Source organism: Clarias gariepinus, chromosome 12 (genome assembly GCF_024256425.1).
Source record: "Clarias gariepinus isolate MV-2021 ecotype Netherlands chromosome 12, CGAR_prim_01v2, whole genome shotgun sequence".
In the NCBI taxonomy this organism is placed as follows: Eukaryota; Metazoa; Chordata; class Actinopteri; order Siluriformes; family Clariidae; genus Clarias; species Clarias gariepinus.
This window is the reverse complement of record NC_071111.1, coordinates 12,781,154-12,803,187: the sequence shown is the minus strand read 5'-3', so window position 1 is coordinate 12,803,187 and position 22,034 is coordinate 12,781,154. Positions and strand designations below refer to the sequence as shown.

The window sequence follows — 22,034 nt, the reverse complement described above, 5'->3', positions numbered from 1 at the left end:
AAGAACATAGAAAATGATTGTTGTAGCCTCCTACTCAACAGAACCCTGGGAGAACTCTGAACCTTCTCAGCTAGACAGATGCAGAAGTCTCAAACATTAGCTTTTGCCTCTGTAACACTGTGGTAACAAATCACAGACTCCAGTTGTGGTAAGTAAGGTCGTTCAGGTATCAACATTGCTCCTGCGCTCCTAAATCCTTGGTGTGGTCTGACTCGGCTGCTATGTTTAGTGTAATGTCTTCGCTTTAATAGCTGCTTTTCTGGATTGAGTTAGTGTCTAGCTTGTGTTCTAAGTTTTATTATAATGTTTTTTAGAATTCAGGTGTAGATTTAGGTCTCTGAGGAAGAAACCAGACTTTAAATGGAAACCATCATCATCATCTGGACTCATTTATAGCCGTATGTTATAAAGGCACACACTAAAAAGTGTGTTTAAAATGTGTTTGTTGAGTATGAGGAGATTGTAAATAGGAGTCCTGGGATGAACACAGGCCGGTATTTATGGTCCCAGCAGCAGTTCCCAGAGAATATTCACTTGGGCCCATACACTACAGCATGAGTCAATATGTAATGCAGAAGCATGAAGCTGAGAGAAGGTATGAATCCAGTAAACGTGTGAAATATAATTCAGACAAAGAGTTTTAAAGATATACTTATGGACAAAAGTAGTGTTGCACTATAAAAGAAAAATATGTGCTCAGTAGAGTGTGAATACTTTAATAACCTAATTCAAAGCTTCTATACTGGCACAAGCATGTGCGCGTAATTTGCCTTTCAATTACATCCAGCTAACATCTTTATGTCCTCAAAAGTAAAATAAACATTTTGATTGTGCATTTTGCCGTCACGCCATCATGACCCGTTTAGAGAATGACGTTAGAGAGAGCAAGCGCCATTGTGATGCTTCAACTTGGTGTGTAGTACAAGCTGGCATTGCTATAGATGGTTTGGAGTTGCTACTTCTGGGCTATTGAACAGATTCCAAACAACAACAGGATCCATGCTGATCACCCTTGGTCTGGAATGCCAAGAATGACACTGCCAAGACAAGACACCGTACAGGTAGTCCCCGACTTACGAACGAGTTCCATTCCAAGTCCTGATTATTCTTAAGTACGACAAAGCGAGTCTCGGACACCTTTGACCCGAAAAAAAGTATACCAATTAACTTAAGTAAATCTGCCCCCTTTCCCCACACTTCCATCAAGTGGCCAAAGTCCGTAATCATGCCTAAGGAAATTAATCTCGCAGTGAATTGTTGCCTCTGCACCTTCAAATCGCAAGGGGAATCAAGGACGCCATTTCATATCTGTTTTCTCAACATTTTGAGCTGTTTTCCACTGTATTGGACTGTGAACTCTTTTGTTGAGGATTTTCTGAAATTAGGATTATTCGCTATTAGGCCAGCTTTACAGGACAGCCTCTGTCTATCTCTGTGTCCCTGACTGATTCATTAAAACCGGTGAGGCTGACTTATTTCTTCCGCACCACCACATGCACACACTTACAATATATCAGACTTTTTTTTTACATTGATTTAAAAATAGAATATTAAGATGTGCTCCACACACCCAAAACATTTTTTAATGCATAAATAGCATAAAAATCTGAGTAGTAATCAAGCAGTGAAATTATTTCTGAGACTCTTGGTATTTCATTTTTTCCTAGAATATTCCACTTTCGTTTGTAAACTCGAGGGGACTTTTCAAAGGTTACGGTTTATACGGCTCTGCAGCCATATCACCGATAAGCACACTTTGACCCACGGCACCTCTCCAATATCACCTCCATTACCGTCTGAAATGTCAAAATTGGACTCTCAAACTCACTGTCTCAGTGGCATAATGGTGAGAAGACAGTGATAACCATGGCATTTTCTAGTGCGTGTCTGGAATGACTTCTCTCACAGGGCCAATTGAACCCCGCTACTGTTGTGTCTAGGTTTAGGAGGTCTTTTCTGCATCACATCAGAGCCAAGAGCTAGCAGAAGGCACAGCTACCATCTCAGACTTGGTATGGATTAGGAAAGCCTAGCCCTGCTGAGAGCAGCATAAGATCCAGAGAGTTTAAAGAACGGCACATTCAGAGTCTTGTTAGCTTTGTGGAGGCTCTTTATCTCATGTGCACACACATGAACAAACATATGCCTGGTCTTCATGCAGAACAGAGGCCTTTGTTAGCCTCATTTCATGCTGGATATGGTGGCGCTTCTTCCTCTGCACACTAGATTAGCTCTCCAATGAACTGGTGATGTAAGGCTAAATGTTCAACATGTCTGTTTTTCTTTCATTATTTTTTTGCCAAGAGCTTTTCTTAAATTCGTATCCAAAAAAATAAAAATTACATCATTCGAGCCTGTAATGGCTTCGGCACGTCAACAAGCTTGTTGTTTTCCGATTTTGTTTGCGTCATATGGTGGTCATGTAAGAATCATCGACGTGTTATTGGTCTGGCCACCTGCAGGACATAATCATTTAACTTCATACATCTGTGTTAAAACCAAAGCGGGGAGTCATGGAAACCGAACTCAGCCAAGCTGTGAGCAAACCAAAACAGCTGTCTCTCAGTCTGCCTCCGTAGGCCGGGTGGATAAAGCAATTCTGTTGGCAAGTGTTAGAATATAAACATTGGCAGCACTTGAAACGTAAGATTAGAGGGTACTTACAGATACGCAAATAAACATATGAATGCCCGCAAATGTGGGAAAAAAATAGATATTATTTTTTACATTTCTTTTTTGTTGAATTTAACCAATAGCTCAACATTACTCACAGCACTTCCTCATTATCAAGCTAAAAAAAAAAAACATGCCCTCCAGCGTTTTTTTATTTATTTATTTATTTAATTTTTTTTGCATGTGCATTCTTGTCTTGTGCATTAATCCTTTGGTTTCCAGCGGCTATAAGGGTTTTAGGTTCCCAAGAATGATTTTGATGGCACGCAGCCCCTTTGGGGATGGAAGGCAGCGTCCTACTGTGGCTGTTTAATGCCACTCTTGTTGGGTTTTTACTAGAGAAGAGGAAGCTGGATGTTCCCTGTCATTTTCAATCCTGTGTACTAGTTATCTTCTGCATTCTTTCAGAGGAGGAGGGGAGAACAAATGGCAGCTGCCTCCACCCAGGCTGAGCTTCCATTTTACATCCTCCCTTTGATATTCTTTATTCCTTCATTTCCTCTAGTCAGCAAACACTGAAGTCATTTTGGGAAGTGATGTTAAATCTGCAGCGTGCCACTCTATGATAATATGACATTAAGCTCAAACTCAGACAGGCAGTGCTTTTGTACGAGCGTTACGACACCCGTATTTTATCTCCACGAGAACTTCAAAGAGCTCCCAGCATATTCAGGTGGATGTTTCGAGCAATTTCTGATATTTCGCCAATCCACTGCCTACTTTTATTCATTCACCGGGGGTTGCCATGTCCCCGGCTTTATTACATCAAGGTCAAAGAGTCGGCCTGATTAGATTCGTCCAAATGGGGCTTCCTTGAATATCAAAGACGGCGTACAATTTGTGCTCCACTTTTATCTCATCGCATCTCTTCAGCCATTTCTCATACTCGGTTACTTTGGTTTGCAGATGGATCTATTTTTCACCCTCTCTGTGGTAGATGAGCTAAAACGACAGCCATAAGACACAATTGTGAAAAATGAATGTAGGAAGCAATGAGTCAGGAATTAGCCGCTGAATTTGTTCCAGACCCCTCCTTCGCTCATCATGCCTAATTCTGTTAAGGGCGACAGAAAAAAAAAAAAAACAAGCACCAGGTTTGAAGCACCTGACCACTTTTCAGGGTACCCGTGTAAATGAAAGGCTTTTATCATCCACATAATGAATAACCTCTTTTTACACAATTGCACACCCTCCTACTCTATCCATCTCTCTGTTGGATGTGGGCTTTGTGGCCTAGGAAGAAATAAGCCTGCATTGTTCTCTTATGCCACTGGCAAATCAGGACATGGTGGCTTTATCAGCAAGTGATAGTTAATTGCCTGACTTCAAACACCTGGAAAATTACAAGTTCACATCAGGTTAGAGAGAGCTCTCGGATGTTTCTGAGGCCACAGCTTTCCCATCTGTCTTAATAGACTTTCTTCCAAGTTGCCCACTGGTCAAACTGTACGACCATCTGATCTCGGTATGAGATCAAACAGCTATTTGTGGCCACTAGGGGTGAAGTCCAAGCCAGCCACTCACTCACAGCACTAATTACTTCCTCGAATTAGCATAGGCTCGAACAAGACTTGTGATCATGAAAGCCTTGTTCAAACATGAGGCTTAACAGCCATTAAAATCCAAATGATTAAGTATAAACACGAGGCAGAGCTGGAGTCCGGTTTCGGGGAAATTATTTGTTAGAAATCCGCCATTCATGAAAAAAAAAAAAAAGCTTAAAATTTTTTTTTAAACCAGTAACACTTTCTTTTGAAGACAGACTCTTACTAAATTCAGTAAGCTCTGAGTCAGCATCTGTTGCGTCAGCGTTATGGCTGCACCGAGACGTGGAGGTGGCTCAAGGTTGGAAACTGCTCAGCTGAGACAGTTGCAGATCTTCCAGGTGCAGCTCGGCCAGCACGAACACGACGCTCGTCTAAATCTGGGACGGTACAGTAATTCTCTGGGTGACCAGGTGCCGCCCGGTTAACGCCGCTCGACCACATGCTCCTGAGCGGTGACTAAGCAAGTGAGGCTGTGCATACTCCTGCTCATCCTGTTGTATAAAATGCAAACCGTAGAGATATTCTCTTGACTGTGTGACCCTTTTCTCTTCATGCTGGCATGATTCATAAGTGCTGGCAGAGATCCATGCTGCAGAAGATCAAGAGCGGTCAAGCTCTTAGCACATTTTTTAAAAGGATTTTATGTACTCTTCCTCTTCAGTTTCCTTTTTAGTGGGAGCCAGTACACTCTTAGCACTATGTATGTGCAGTAGATTTTTGCCAATGGTTGAGGACTGCATATTAAGCAGGCTTGGCTGTGGAGATTCAAAGCCTGACACCAGCAGGGAACGGCTTTGAGTTTACCCGTGCGCAACTGAATCAACTTTCTAAATGCAATGAAACTGTATTAGATCAGACTGGCTTTTGGCTTGATTTTATTGCTTTACAAGCTCCGAATGTGAAAATTCCCCACCACCAACTGATGAAAAAAAAAAGTGAGGGAAAAAAAAAAAAATATATATATATATATATATATATATATATATAAATGATGCCTGTCCTTTTGGTAAACCTTTGCACATTTTGTATAAAAGCTCTTCAAGTTACAGTATCACATCATACTTTTCTATCAGTAAAAACAGCAGCGCAGATAATTAGTATATGGTTCAAGAATGATGAACATACTGTATATTGCCCGAAGTTAGTAGATGCCTGAACATCACATCTGCACGTGCTTGTTCCACATCCCATTTTAGATCTACTCGCCCTTTTACTAATATAATCCTTTTCACTTTCTTGGCAAAGCTTTTCACTAGATTTTGGAGTATGGCCAGGGAAATTTGCCCAATCAGCCACAAGATCAATACTGAGATAAGGCAGTAAAGTTGGTTTCCGGAGGCCTGGGATGCCACAGTTCATCCTATAGGTGTTCAGTTGGGTGGAGCTCTGGAGCGTACACACACACACACACTATGGGCAATTTTGGAAGTGCCAATTAACCTAATCCGCATGTCTTAATACTGTGGAAGGAAACCGGAGTACCTGAAGGAAAGACAACTTTACATGCACAGACCCGAGGCAGGAATCGAATCCTCAAGCCGACATGAATAAACAGAATATTTTTTAATTTATTCATTGGTTTATTAATTAGGATGGTGTCAGTTTTTTTTTTGGCTATTTCTTTCCCCAGCACTTGTTTTGTAATGAAAATGAAAACTGCTGTTTACTTTCCTGTGCCCGTCAGCGCAGACGTGTTCAACCGCTTTGGTTAAGCTCATCAGCTCGAACCTTAAGTGTGCATATAAACAAGGATTTACAGTAACCACTTGACACTTACAGTAACCACCAGGCACTTTATGCATTACGGCATTACAGACTGGAAACAAAACGAACATGACATCAAGGTTTGTCATTAATGCGTCTCTAGTTCTTTTTACGAGCTACAGTTGTATAATTACGTCTCAACAACATTCACATGAAGTTAAACAGCTTTCATTTTACTGTTTTTCTGTCTCTCTCTCGCAGTGTGTGTTTCACATTCCATCAGTCTCCACACTTTCCACTGAGCTGCGATCAAAGTGTTCACTGATGCACTGTCCCAGATATACTGTAAAGCGATCCAACCCCCTGCCGAGGGCCTACTACTTAGCCAGACTTCCCCGTTCTGTCATTATTTGTTCTAGTTTGCTGCTTATGGCATGTTGCAGGCTTGTTGCACTATATAAACCTTAGTATGAAGTTACGCTTGCTTTAGCATATATTTTGATTTGATATCTCTGCCTATAATAAAAAACTTGTTTAGTATCTAGTTGATGAACCTCTGCTTTTCCTGTATCAGCCTGACCAAATAATAAAAAAAGGACCAAGTCCTGAAGTGTCTAAGTGCTTGACAGTCGACGTCATCTCTTGTGTAACGTCTCTATAGTTCCTTCCTGAAGTTATACTTTCAAATATATATATATATATATATATATATATATATATATATTTTTTTTTTTTTTTTCCTACGTGCTCCTATATCTTTTCCTCTCTGTGCTTTAGCATGATACAGTTTGCTTTGGGTTGTCCCATACTGATCACCCCCTTGTAAAATTTTAAGGGCTTTTATCCCCCTAGTGCTCAGTGCTGGGAGCAGATAGATAATGTGGCTCCAGTGAACTTGGAAGATTGGGTGTTCTGTTTCTCATGCATTATCCCTCTCCCTCTCTTTCTCTGCCATCAGAGAGACGGGAGCTTGGGTCATTAGACTCAGGCAACACAAACTGTGAGCTCGTTGCTAAAAATAAAGGAGAGTCACCCCCATCTCTCCCTGAGGTCTGCATGGTTGAGCTCGACACAGCTTGTCCCGTGCCTCTGTCTCATTTCGATACCGCAGATATCTTTGTAGGGAGCATCACAAGTGTGGAAAATGAACATTTTCCGGTGATCCTTGAGGCCTCATTAACCTTCCCTGAAGCGTATGTTACAATATTCCAGTGGACTAAAATGAAGATGGTCTTGTCCACTTGTACACCGCTCGGACACATGTCGTTCCTCGTCCGTAAAAATCGGTCGGTCTTGGTTTGGGAGGCTCCATAATTAATGGATGGTGGGATCCAGCGTGTGGACCGCATGCCCTGCGAGACTCATTACCATTCACCACAGATGACAGGGAGAGCCCAGAAGCACTCCAGCGCTTTCTTCCTTACCCCTCACCTCCACAAATGAGTGCGCCTATATGCATGACTGAACTCACTGTGACTTGGCAGGATGACAGCTCTACTGCTGTCTGTTTCCTCTCTCTCTCTAACTAATTTTTTTTCCTTCCACTTTTCTTTCTATCCTTTTATGACTTTCGTTTTTTTTTTTTTTTTAACACACTTCTCCTCCCACCTCTCTATCCTTCTGTTCACTTTAATGTCGATGGCTGTATCATATTAATATCGTGCCATCATGGTCCTGCTCTGCCTCCTCACTCCTGCAACGAGTCAGCGGCTGACCTCACAAAGTCTTGCCCACTTCACCACTGGTTTATTTATTGCTCTATTTGTCATCTCCTCCTGTCTTTGTCTCGTTGCTGCTGTCCTGTAGTCTCTCCCAAAATGAACTCACCGAAAAGGGGACATGTAGGACTCTGGTTCATTAGTGCGCTCATCCGTATGCCCCTTGCACTCCGCGCGTACTTTGTGCATGAACGCAGAGTCCACCCTGCCGCTGAAGGGAAAACACAGATCTGGTGAGGGGGACGTCAAATTCTGCACCATTACCCTGGTGACTGTGAGCCCATCTTTCTACGTGCCGCCATGGCGTTCCTGTGCGGCGTGAGCGATGACTTTCACTGGGATGTGGGTGAGTAACGCGCCAGAGAACGGTAGAGGCAGAGTAGCGTAGTGAATGGGGAGAATGGTGTAGGCTTTAGAGCACTCAGGCTCCATCCTGCTTGTCTGCTTTTACTAGTAAATGCAGGAGGGCAGATGAAATGACAATGGCTTAAAAAATATATATATTAGAACGGCTTGGCTTATTCTCTGTTTTAGCCAAAGTTATCGAGCTCAGCTTTAACGTAAGCAAATGATCAATGTGAATTGATGAACCAGATATGTTGACATTTTATATTCAGATTTTAGAAAATAAGTGGAATTGGTCTGTATTTATGTAACGTATAAAATGGTAATACAGGTAGACAGGTTTTGTGCATTTAATATTGCATTTTGTGTGTGTGTGTGAGGGGGGGGGTGTTATTATATAAATACACAACTGTAGCGTAAAAATGTATACACACTTCAGGAAAATAAAAACTTGTAATGTTATAATACTAAATTTTTTTCCTGGGGTGCATATAAATTTTTATTTTTTTTCCATTTTAGATATTTCATGTGAATGAAGCGTATAATCGATTTCCAATTATTTCCGCTACATAAATGCACTTTGATTGTTCACTATTAATAACCACTATTAATGAAAATAGATCAGAATTATTGAACTAAGTTACCAAAGGTCTACACTTGAGGCAACTCCCCATACCACAAGGAAAGGTTCAGTGTAGTACACTTTATTTCTGAGAATGATGTTCTAAGGTCACGTGAGTCCATAAAAAAACACACTTGGGCCAATTATCTTTATAGAAAAAAATCATTGTGATTTGCAGTCATTTTGTGCTGTGATACATATATCGCCAGATCTTTTTATCGTTATTTATTTAAGTATTTATTTTATTTTATTATTTCTGTATGTTTGCATTTGAGGCGGTAAAATGTTGCAGTTCCTCTATAATCCTACTATTCACTATATAAACTATTCACAGCTTCCTGTATGGGGGGAGCACATTATTGCCTTAATTCTTTTTTTTTATTTTAGTACAAAATCTTCAAAAAAATAAAACCTAATCAGGACACTTATAAAATTGTGATATTAGCAGAATTGCATTACAAATTAAATCAGCACCTAGGTATCGTGATATCGTATCAGGTGATCCCTGGTGGTAACCATGTCTAATATCTTTGGAGACACAAAATGCGTCACTGCTGAGGAAAAAGGAAGAGGGAGAGACGTGGATTAATACGCGAGCAGGCGATGGATATAGTATTTGAAATCCCTTTGTTTTTGTTCGGGTTGTTTACAGCCTGATTTATTTATCTCGTTGTTGAGATGTACAGTATGTGCAGGTGCGTTGTGCAGGTGTGTTTCTCAGGACATTCAGACACTTGTGGTATATTCCGTACCCAGCAATCTGTCTATTCTGGTCCAGTTGTTTACGCTTTTTGTTTTTGGGCAATACTTTACTCACAAGTAGTTTGATGATTGAACAATTTTGAAGCCAGACTCTGAAAAACTGTAAAGAACATCCAAATATTTTTGAATACAGATCAGAACTGCTTTGCTCTGGACAACATGATTGTTTGTGTACATTTTAAATCGTCCAGGATATTGGATTGCTTGTGAGACGCCATAGCCAGTTGGTGTACAGGACACAGGAATACACCTGGAATACATTGGCCCAGGCAAATACATTGGTAAATAACTTTAGATGCAGTTAAGCGACAGTCGAATCATCACAAATAAGTTTGCATGCTGGCTTGAAGTACCAAACAGTTGGTTCAATTTTTTAAATACAGTTTATGATTCTAACATTGTAATCATGGACTGTATAAAAAACCTGGATAAACCCTTTGTGATGGCACTCACAGGTTTTCTGAGGACAGTTAATCCGACTGTATTATGGTCGATCCATAAATGAGCAAATAGGCAGAACAAGAAAATCATTTTAACTGATGAGTTACGATAAAAATAAAAATTCACATCCGTACAGTTGTCATGAATTGGAAATCTATCTATGGAGACCAAAACCTTTTTTTTTAAACCATGTGGAAAACAAGTTTGTTGCCGTGGTCAATTTGGGCATTTGATATAGGGCTCTATGGGGGATTGACTCACTTTTGGAGCCAGCTCCTCATGGTCATTCACGGGACTGCCACTTTTACATCTGATTCATTTTTTCAGAACCTGGATCTTGCCTCTTGGTTGTAATAACTTAAGACGTGCATTGGGGCATTGATGATCGCTGTTAGCAATATAGTGCAGACTTCTTCCCTCCTCAACGGCTATGTCATTAATATAAAGTGACTACTAGTTCTGACTTGCTTAGTCTTACATAAATGTGTGAAGGTCAGTGCCAGAGATTTTATTCAGTCGGTAGAGCATATCAGATCCAGCAGTGTTAACATTACAATGCGATGCTCCATTAAAACTAGGCTTCTTTTTATTCCCAATTCTAACTGTTCTAATGCAGGCACTTTCGTGTTGCTGTGTTTATTTGTACGCTGTGAAGTAGAGGCACATGAACTGTTTCTGAAAGAACCATCAACCCTTACCTCTGTTGCAAACCTCCTACACAACCACCTCCTACCCATGCACAAAGCTGCTGTTAAAACAAGAAGCTTTTCCCAGGCTTCAGCCTTGATGCTGTTGTGCGTCATTATCCTGACCTTCTTAAACATTGTTTGTCAGCAACAACGCAATCCAACTGGCCCTACTGTGCACAGTCTAGGTATTTTCCTTTTTTATAACGACAAAAAAAAAATCGATCATCGTGACACTCTGTTTACGCCTGATTTGGTCACAAACCTCACCTACACGAAGGAGAGGTCATGGAGTCCGAACAGTGCAGCGAGTGTTCTGTTCACTCATTCAGATCCACACCGGACTGACATCCAGATGCATTTTTCATGAATGTGTCTATGCGGGTTTCTTCGGAGACTACTTTCAGGGTCATGAAAGTATAGATTTTGTCCTATGCAGAAGCACTGGTCCAAAGTGGCTTTAATTTTTAGACGCTATTCTGTGCTAATGGCCCGTTTAGGTTGTATCAGCTTTATGGTGTATCATCACATGGGGAAAGTTCCCAACACCACTCAGTTCCAAGCTGCGGGTTAGCACATTACAAAAAAAAGAGGAATATAATTTTTATAGCAGTTTATACAACCCTGATTGTCTCAAAGCAGCTTTACAGATCAGCGCGCGAGCCCAGTATGGTAGTAACCAGGAGAAATGATGGTGCTAATCTTTTTTCTGCCTGATGTGATGTGATATACGAGTTATTTGTTTGGGATAGTATAAAAGTGCTGGTTTATATGGGATATATGCAACAGGTAATAATAAAGGTTATGATGGAATAACTCTTAAACATAATTGAAGGAGACAGGTGGGTCATATTGTAATTTCTGGGGCACGAGGATGGTAGACCACAGGATAATCAGGAGCCGGGACCTGCGGAGAAGATTACAGTATAGACCTAGGACTAAGTACGTTTGCGTGAACAGCATTTGACAGATGTTCTCCCAAAAGTATTCTATATTGTCCACACTAGCGTAGTCTTATGCTTATGCATACAAATAGGTCTGTCTTAAAGAATAGCTTTAGGTTAATAAATCTTATCGGAGAGGAGTGCAGTTCCGACAACAAAAAAGTGCGAGCCAAGTCTTTTGTTTGTTTTTGGTTAGCGCCTGGGGAAGAAGTAGGTCTTTCGTCTGTGTTTGAAGACAAACAGTGACTCAGCTCTTCAGACAGACAGGTGAAGTTTTTCCACCATCCGGGAGTGAGGACAGAGAAGGGTCTGGATGCATGTCGTTATTGCACCTTGACGGTGGCTGGAGTTGCGCAGTGCTATAGTAGGGTATGTGGGGCAGAGCAGGGTGTGATAAATGGTGGTTTGCTTTTGGCTTTGAAGGCAAGTATCGGTTTATTAAATCTGATGTGGGCAGCCTCAGGAAGCTGGCGGTATGAACGCAGCAAGGTGTAGAAGGCAAGAAAAGAAGAGAGCACACCCTTTAAAAGTAGACACCAGCAAATCTATAGCCAGAAATGCAGAAAGCAACACTGGATGATTTTTTTCTAAACTACAGTGGATAAAATATTAGGTACTTATTTCTGGTTGTGATCCTAGTTTGTAAAATGGTAATATATTTTCTTTTTTAACAAGCCACCTCTCCTCTAAAACACAACAACCATTAGGGACTCACAGAAATGTGCTGTTGACCTTCTTCTACATACATGAGCTAAGAGATGCCCACAATTGGCTAATGTCTTTTTGGCTGACAGGAGATTATGCCATTTCTCTCAGCTAAAAAGCATGACCAGCTTCGCTCTTCATGAATGCCACAAAGCCCTGGAACCACTTTGGAACCTTGTGTATGTGAATCATGACCTATACAAGGGTATTTTTTTCTTTTTTATTACTTAAATTTACCTTTGAGTCTTCTAGTCTGAATCATTCGTTCTTTTGTAAGGGCATTCCACAGGAAACAGAATTGAGCAGTTCTTCTCATGAGACTTCTAGTGCGAGTCATTCGTTCTTTTGTCACATGACTCCCATAGAGGCTATGCAGTGCAATGGATTCAAAAGAACGAACGATTCAGACTAGAAGATATAAGAGGTGAGCTGCTCATTCTGTTCATCACATGTCCTTACCTGCATTGTAATATTTTTCGTTCCTGGTACTATAGCCAAAATTTGTGTATGTAGACGTGTTGGGGGTCTTTTTATTTAAAATTTAACATTTTATTTTATTTCTGATCAAAAGAACGAAATGAACTAAATTAGTCAAGAAAAGATTTGTCCATTTTAATGATCGAGATTCAAAGAACCCGAGTCACTAAAATGATTCAAACTTCCATCACTAGTTGAGAGATCATCGAACAGTAGAAGCCTGACTATAGTGGTACAGTACCAGTAAGGTGCCATCTAGACGGCCTACATGCTTCTTTTCAGTTCAGATCACTCCTCTATGGTTTGCAAATTTTACCTCTATTACTTTAGTACAAATTTAATTGGTATTTATGTGAATTCGTTTTTCACCAGACAGATTTTATTTGCCAGTAGTTTGATCAATGCTTATAACTTAAAGACTGTATGGATGTAAATGATCTTAAAGACACTATAAACTACATCTCATCATCAACAAACTTAATGCATGTAAGAAGAAAGACTGGGAGTGAACAGCAATAATATACTTTGTAGCAAAAAACGTGTCCTTCACTTCCATCTCTGACTACAAGAAGTCACTTATGTTCCTGCTTTTAGTCTTTACTCTATACTTTAATTAACAGAGTGTGTTTAAATCATCAACACTGTTTTGAAAGCCATTTTTTTAGTAGTTAATTGTTAATAAAAACTGTTCTTTGTATAGCAGAAAACATGTTTCAATGATCTAAAACTGGAATTTGTTCATCCTGGCATCCATAATGCAGAACCTAGATATTACAGGTACAAGAGTTGGAGTACTTTAACAATCAGCCACTGCTGCAGTGTCTGCCGATGAGAGCCGAATGTCAACAGGACAGCGATTATAATTTAAATACTTCCTCCTGCCAATGGGCTCTTAAAATTTATCAGCACGGAGGGATGTGTGTGTGTGCATGAGATTTTCTTTCCGTCTGCGCTCCTCATGAATATCTTAAGCATTGTATATTGTCTGGGCATGTATTTACAACTTTTGAGATGCATACTTAAAAATACAGCTGCCTTTGAAAGTATTGGAACAGCACAGCCAGCACACTGAAGGCATTTGGGGTCAAAAGATAAGAACATGGGATGATTGATTAGAAGTTCAGGATTCATTTCCTGTTATATTTACATCTGTTTATAATTAATTAACTAAATAATACGTAACACTGCTGGAGAGCAAAAGTATTGGAACGGATAGTTTTAGCGAGTAAATAACATTTATTTGATTAGATATCGTTGCTTGCAAGAATGGCATCGAAGACACATCTCACTGACATCACCAAACTGTTGCATTCTTCTTTGTATGATTTTTTTTTATTTTTTATGCTTGTACAGCAGCTTCTTTCAGTTGTTTGTTTTGTCTCTTCTTCTGGAGGTGAAATGCATGCTCAGTTGGATTAAAGTCTAGTCGAGCTTGATATAGCCAGTTTCTAACCTTCCACTTTTCCCTTGTTGTGGTGGAAGAATGTTGTGGAGCATTGTCTTGCTGCATTTATAAAGTTTCTCCAAATAACGATGGATACATTTACATTCAAGCATTTGGCCACCCCTCCAATCCAGAGCGACTTACATTTGTATTTCATTATGCATGTGAGCAGTTGAGAGATAAGGGCCATGCTCAAGGGCCCAACAGGGACAGCTTGGCAGTCGTGTGATTTGCTCCCGGGACCTTCCAAATTGTAGTCGAATGCCTTAACCACTGCTACCATTATGAGTTACATCATCAATAAGGTTAGTGATCTTGTTCCGTGCAAGCCCGAGCCATGACAGTACACCTCCACCGCTTATATAAGCTTATATAAGCAGACCCTTTCTTTCTCCACACCTTGGCTTTTCTGTCACTTTAAGTTCTCATCTTGGTTCTAGGATTTTTGCCTTCCAGGAATATCGGTATTTCTTTGCAAATTACAACCTGTTTTTCAGATTTTTATTGCTAATGAGTGGTTTGCCTATACTGTAGTGATATGGCCTTAATATTTGTGCCCTCAAGATCTTTTTTAAAAGGTTGACTGAAATAACTTCACTTCTACCATGTGGATGTGGTGGTGTTGGAGCTTAGAGTTGTTTTGGGGTTTTCTTCATAATGCCTTCGCAATGTGTCTGTCATCCATGTAAAATGACTTGAGTCCCGAATTTTTACCCTAATGGGACACAGGTCTGATTCCTTTAGGGCTGTCTGAAGACAGAAATCTGATGTTTTTTAGATCAAATCTGAGTCACATTTGTATGTAGTCCTAAATTGGATATATGTGGGTCCATATGACTGTGTATGTGACTTGAATGAGAATGGGCAGATCGGGATTCATGCCACTTTTTGCCTCCGCACATGTGTAGTGGCTGAAGTCATCAGTCAGCACCGGCAGTTCGGGGATTTCTTAGCAGCGCTAGTAACAGCTGCTAAAACAGCTAAGGCGAAGCATCTGTCTTTCTTCAGGTCCTGAACAAATACAGCTGACTAACTGACGGTTACTAACTGCTCTGTGTCCTACAGAGCAAATTCCCAAGCCGATTTTTGCTAAAATCCATTGTTTGAAATGAATAAGTGGGGGCCAAAACTTATATGACGTGCTTTAACCCAGATAGCGTGAGTCAAGACATATCGATATTTCAGAGAAAAGCCGCGTCCACATTAGACCTATAATTCTAGAAATCACTTGTAATTATGCATGTGAACCGTCATGACATGCTTAACCAATTTGACCAAAAATATTGGAATTAACTACAGTGGCTAGCCATAGCCATCCCTCTGGTCTTTATGTTGGTTTATACTTTGTATCAACAAATACAGTCTTCATTGGCAAGATGCAGGGTAAAAATAATTTCATTTTATTATTGAATTTCGAAACAAACTTTGAAATGTTCAAGCATTCAGTTTAACAGGGCATACCTGGGCAACAAAAACACATGGGAGTCACATCTTTAAGTGATTTTGATTTTTTTTTTATTATAAGGTGCTTTGCTTAGCTAAGATTCTGATTTGTCTTTTTACTGTATATCTCTATCATCTTTCTAAAAACAATTATATTTATTGTATAGCAAGAACAAAATGATTGGACTTGTGTAGCTTACCTATCTAAATACAGCTGGTCTCCCAGAGTTCTATTACAGGAGCACGTTTGTAAGTCGGATTTGTTTGTAAGTCAGGGACAAGTTGAGACTTATACACCTTTGATACAAATATATAATATGAAGCATACCAATCCACTTGACGAAATGTGTTCCCTCCCCAAACTCTGCCATCACGTGGCCAAAAACCATAACCACACCTAAGGAAATAACTCTTACATTTAAATGTTGTCTGCGACTTTAAATCACAAGGGGAATCCCGGACGCCATTTTGTCTCAGAGCGTAAAAACTTTATCACACACACACACACACACAGATATTGGCTTTACTTGGACTGCAAACTAAGTTTGCGAGTGGAACCTCGGATGCCATTCTGTCAAAGTTTTCCACTTACATACACTATACAGGACTTTAGGTGTTTTATGCCTTCACTTACATGCTAAAATATATTGTAAGTATTGGTATCTGGTGCACTGCAGTGTCTATTGTTGTACAATATACAGTACGTGAGCTACTTCTGCAATTTGTTCGCATCTACAAACCGCGGTCCATTCGTATCTGCGGAAATTTGCAACTCGAATGTTCGTAAGCCTTATAGAGACTTAAAGTTCAAACGCCTTGAGGTTTCCTTCCTGTTTCTTTGTGTATAAACAAGTTTTCTTTACACTAGCCATAGAAGTCACAGCAGTGCTTGTTTTTCTGCTTGTGTTTCGTAGATGAGGGGCCATACACCAAGCACTCCAACCCCTCCAGACCTCCGGATGGAGCACTGGCCATCAGAAGACAAAGTATCCCAGGTATCTACCTTGCATTTTCACTTTACACTAGAGGGTGCAGTTAATAATATTTAATAGGGAGCCTCTGGACCTGTGATAATCAATGAGACCTGAGATTTGTAGTAGTGCAATGCATGCAAGATGTCTTGTGTACTTGTTTCAGATCTATGATTACTTTTGGGAGACCTAAGAGACAAGAGTTGTCGTGTTTTTAATATTGGAGATGCTGTTTACCTCATCAGCAGCAGAGGGATTTAAAAATGACAAACTGCTTCTTGAAGAAGTAGAACACTAGAAGACATTTTTATCAGAAACGCTCTGTAGTCAAGGCGTATTAAATTTATTTCTATAGCACAGAATGTGTTGCCCAAGCTATTATTTATTCTGTTATTACTCTCGTTATTAATTGATTTTGTTCATACAGTATAAAGGTTATTTGTACAGTTAATGTGGACAGGTTTATCTTTACACAGATTTTATACTGCCCTAAAGGAGAATATCTGCTTGTGTTCGTGCTTATTGCTGCTTACTTGCTAAATGCTGGTAGATGATTAAGTGGGAGCAATTTATGGCTTCTTTACTTTATGATTAGGGCATTTCAAAAACTAGTTTAACAGCCGCTGTGCTCTCTTAACTCCCCATTTCAACCCATCATTTCTTACTCATCACTTTGAATTGATGTGACGGCTTAAAATTTCATTCTGTATTAGCACATACTGTACCAGATTAGTTATTTTTGCCCACAACCCTATACATCATCCCCAGGAACAAAGCCCAGTCATGGCATTTGACTGACATTTCGCTGATCATGCACTGGAAAAGTGTATATAAACCTCTTCCAGCTTCATGACAAGCCAATTCAATGTTCATCCTTCCATATCACTGCCCGAACAAATCACCAGCTTCGTCGGCTCATATCTCCCCCCTTGTTCCTATCTCGCCTTGATTGTGGGAATTGAGACATTGTTTCTCTTCAAGCGATACATGGCAGACAAAATTCTGTTCTGCAGGGCGTGAAAATAAAAGCAGTGTATAATCCTCAAGTATGGATTTCTGAGTGCATCAAATCTATCTCCGGAGGTGTTTGCTGTATATCCTCGCGGTTAAGACTCCCAAGTTAAGCCGTGATACAGTGATGGCGGTATGGGTTTTATAGTAGTAGTACCTCTGTATAATGTGTAAACTGAATACACAGAGTTTCTGGCCTGTATTTAGACCCATAGTACAGTATGTGTGTGTGTGTATGTATACATACAAAATTATTGTCAAAAAAATAAGCTGCGATTATATTTGGTTATATTAAAAAATTTTCCCCCTAATGATTTTCTCCCTAATTTAGTCGTGTCCAATTCCTCCCCGTCACTAGGGGGCTCCCACATTAAGGCTACTACAATCACTCAGTCAGGAGGGCCAAAAACTATCCCGTGTTTCCTTCAAACCACGTGATGTCAGCCGACTGAATCTTTTCGAACTGCTCGCTCACGCACCGTTAGGTTGGCGTAACACACTCGGAGGAGAGCGCTATCCGCTTTTTCCGCTTGCGTGAGCCCACAGACGTCCCTGATTGGCTGAGAGAGCTCGGCCAATCAGCTCTCTCTAGGCCTTCGACTGCGAGTGGTTACAGCATCACCCAGGAATGGATTTTGCGATCTCCGGATGATCGGGCGAGTGCTTTACCACTGCGCCACTTTAAACTTCGATCTTACCGATATTTTCCGTTCAAGGTGTGAACTTGATTTGCACAAAAGAAGAGCAGCATGCAGCAATTAGTTTCTTTGATCTGAAGGTGTACCTGTTGCCGAAACAACTCACAGGAGAGTGTAAACAGAAGCGTTTGGATATCTACAGTACAAACAAAATGTGGACCAGTACCATAAGGAACGTGTCTTTAAGTGTCCTAAAGAGAATCACTACTGGTGAAAAGACGCGGATTCATCTCTACGAGTCTGGAATATGACCAAGAAAAGGTTTAAAAGTCAACCATCAGCTGGAAAATGAATGCTTACAGTTGTGTAGGAATCTTAAGGGCCAGTATCGGAGCATTATAAGGAAGAAGGTTTAACAATCAACAGTGCCGTTATGAATGATGAAGAAGTGAAGATACAGTATCAGTGCATTCGTGGCTTGCAGTTAAAACTTTTTTTTATGAGTGAATAAGAAAGCCTGTTAACAGATGGACAAAAACGGATTGAAAAGCAAGAAATGTGAAAAATAATGTATTTGTCTTCTTTAAAAGATTATTACTATGAATCTTACAGCGAGAGTGCAGTTGTTGACTCACCCTTGCAGATTTGCTTCTACTATTAAAATTTCAAGTAATGTACTTCATTAACAATTCATAGCTTATCACGCATAAATGTATATTCGTTGGCGTTCCAGTCTCACATTATAATGTATGTCTGCATCTCACTGATGAAGTAATAACATTCTATTTTTGTTGCTTTCTTGCATTAAACACAAATTAGGTTGCTCGGGAAGTGTCCATGGTTCAGGGGTAGGAGTGTTAAGCTTTTTTTCCATCGCTGTACCTCTTTGGTGGCTTGTGATGCATTCACTGAGTGTATCCGTGCTCAATTTTTAACATGTTAGTTTAAAAATATACGGTGGGAAAAGAGCACCAGCTTCATGCACCATTTGCTGAAGGGAAGAAAGTGATCAAGAAGAGGTAGAGCAGCTTTAAATCCATGGCTGCTGATTCCCACGCTCACTGGAAAATTCGAAGAAAATCCAGTGGTTTGTAGATGGATAGAGAGCAAAGGGGTTGCAGAGGGCCCTTATTACAGTTTCAGCAAGATCTGCCTGCTTTAATCGATTATAATCCTGTAGTCTTATTTAGTTTAGCCAAATGGAAAGCCCTAAACACTTTCTATGTGAATTCTTTTGAGCTCTGAACTCTGATTCATTAACATTTTACTGCAGGAGTGTGTCCCATCAAGAATAATTTAGGTAATGCTAATAATAGGTAATTAACTGATCCATTTTAAACGTAGCATAACCTGCCGTCTTGCTGTAAATGTTGCATGTCTTTTTAAATCTCAGCACCAAGCGTGCTACTGTCGGTTCACATGGTGCCGGGTGACTGAACATGATTGTTCCTCTATAAGAGCAAATCCAGACGTGTGTTATTCCTTTTAAATTACAGTAATTTTTTTAATGAATTTATCTGTTTTTTCTTGTTGTGTAATAAATTACTTGGATCTGATCACTTGCATTACAGCAGCTAGAAACAGTTTTTCTTAGACGAGTGTTACTTTTTTTCCCCTCTTTTGAAGTTACTTAGATGAAAACATGGATTGTCACGCATAATCCTTTATCCTGAACTCCAGGCTGTCTCAAAAAACCCAAAGTCTGCAGTGGTCCCTTTAGGTGTTACACTGCCATCGTACTCTCCTTTTAAATTAAATAAATGTGTTCTCACAGGAACCATAGACATTTCAACAAGTATATATTGTCGTCTGATGACATACGGCATTGTGCCAAAGTTGTGATGTTTGCATTTGAGGTTGTACAATGTTGCAGTTCCTCTACAATCCTGCAGGTGGTGCTGTAAACTATTCACAACTTGACAGACAGCACAGCATGCTGTGTAGGATCAAAGTCAAGAAACAGTACACGAACGCTGTACACACACACGCATGCAAACACAAAATAAAATATGTTTTACGCGCAGCACACGCGGTCACAGTGTTATAGTAAACAGTACACGCGCGCACGGATTTTGATTATACCAGTAAGAGACGAGCACTAAGACCCAGCAGGGGAGACGATTACCCAGAATTCCGCAGCGCAAGAGAGAGAAAAAACGATGGCTCAGTTGTGATCACGTGACGCTCGGCGTCAAACCAAGAAGCGCATGCGTGATGCATGATACTCGGTACTCGTAAAACCAAGATTTGTTCATTTCCAAGTCAAAATTTATAAAAAAATCTTTGCTCGTCTTGAGAAACCGCGTTACTTGCAGTCAGAGGTTTCACTGTACATATAAAACTGTGATACTTGCGGAATCGCAATTCAAATCGAATCGTCACCTAGGTATCGTGATAATGTTGTATCGGGACGTCCTTAGTGATTCCCATCCCTATTAATTGTTGTAGACTAAATTTAATAAACGGGACCAAATGTTTTACTGTTAACAGACTGCAAATTGCCTAAAGATACTTAAAGAATTGTAAAATGGTTTGTTTATGTAACAGCCTCAGCAGCAACCTTATTTCCCCTCTCGTCTCATCTGTCTGCATCTGCACCTGTTCCTCACTGGTTCATTAGATGCTTTGTATGCTTAGATCACTCATAGATCACTTTGTGGCTTAACAAACACAATACAGTTCTCTGAAACTGCTCAGGTACAGGGACTGGAGGGCATTAGAGCCAAAAACCTGCCAAAAATGAGAGCTAGAAAAGTCCATTAGGAAGCCCGGAGAACTTTTCCTCAAGACTACATTAAAAATTTAAGAACATCTGGCTCTTTGGAAGCAAAACATAGAGATTTGAGGGGTGGGTCAGGTCACTTCCACAGTACTGTATCAAATCAATGTGAGCTAGCTAGCCTACAGGCTTTGAAGTGAGCGTGGCTTCTTTAGGGTCTCTTTCCAAAAAATAAATAAATAAATAAATAATCAGCTGCCATAACGTTGGCCATATTGTGTCTGAAATGTCAGTTACTCAAATCTTAATTTAATTATTTTTAGTGCTGCTATATAAAAGGGATATCACCTTCACAGTGCAGTTATAATGAAAATCTTGCAGGTCAGCTGTTTTCATATTCATTATAACTTCAATCTTCTTAGTGCTGTATCGCGTAATTAGAAGGCATTAATAAGTCTGTGATTTGGGTTACAGCCAGAGTTACCGTCAGAGCTGCTGTTGGAGAAAATTAGTCGACGCCTTCTGCGTATTCAAATCCAAGAATTCAGCAATTATATTAGTGCCCCAGGCAACTTACTGTACTGTTGGCTAGGACACTAATCATTGGATTATGTTTCCCACCATTTTTAGTTTTTACACTTATATTGAACCATGGGAGCAAGGAAGAAACACACTACAACAATCACTTGCCCACTGGTTGTGTCACGATCACAACCTGAATCACGCAGGCATCAATTTTTTAAAAAGCTCTGGTTTTAATTTCTCTTTTAGTTGCAGTTGTTTTGTTTATGCAGCTGTCTAGGCGAGAACATCACTTCTTCACAAAGGCATGGACAGACAGGTCTCTGAGCTGCACTTGGTTTTCCTTGTCAACATCCTTGTAGGAAATTTGTCTGTATAAATGCCACATTAGCACTGAGTAGGTCAGTAAGCAGAGAGCGTCTGCGTGTCAAAGAGAAAGAGAGATGGAGGGAGGATGTAGCAGAGGAGAAGGATGTTTAAAGTCTGGGAGCCTTAGGAAATGGCCTCTAAATGATTTAGCATTTTCAAAGCACCTTGATGTAACTTGACAACACAAGCGCTGTGCATCTTCTAAACCAGAGCCACTGGAGCGCAGCAGGAGTGGTGTGTGCGTGTATGTGTGTATTACTGAATGCTTAGACTGATGGCATCCTTCTGCACCG

General features: G+C 40.2%; 1 protein-coding gene across 9 annotated transcripts in view; it reads left to right on the top strand.

The window, feature by feature from the left end:
• The window catches only part of grip1 (glutamate receptor interacting protein 1), a 308,087-nt gene that overhangs the window by 205,717 nt on the left and 80,336 nt on the right, over window positions 1-22,034 (top strand). For all 9 annotated transcript variants that reach the window (XM_053508660.1, XM_053508663.1, XM_053508664.1 and 6 more), the window contains exon 2: window positions 16,426-16,506. In XM_053508660.1, the coding sequence (XP_053364635.1) occupies window positions 16,426-16,506 (81 nt within the window). The remainder of the gene's footprint in view (window positions 1-16,425; window positions 16,507-22,034) is intronic.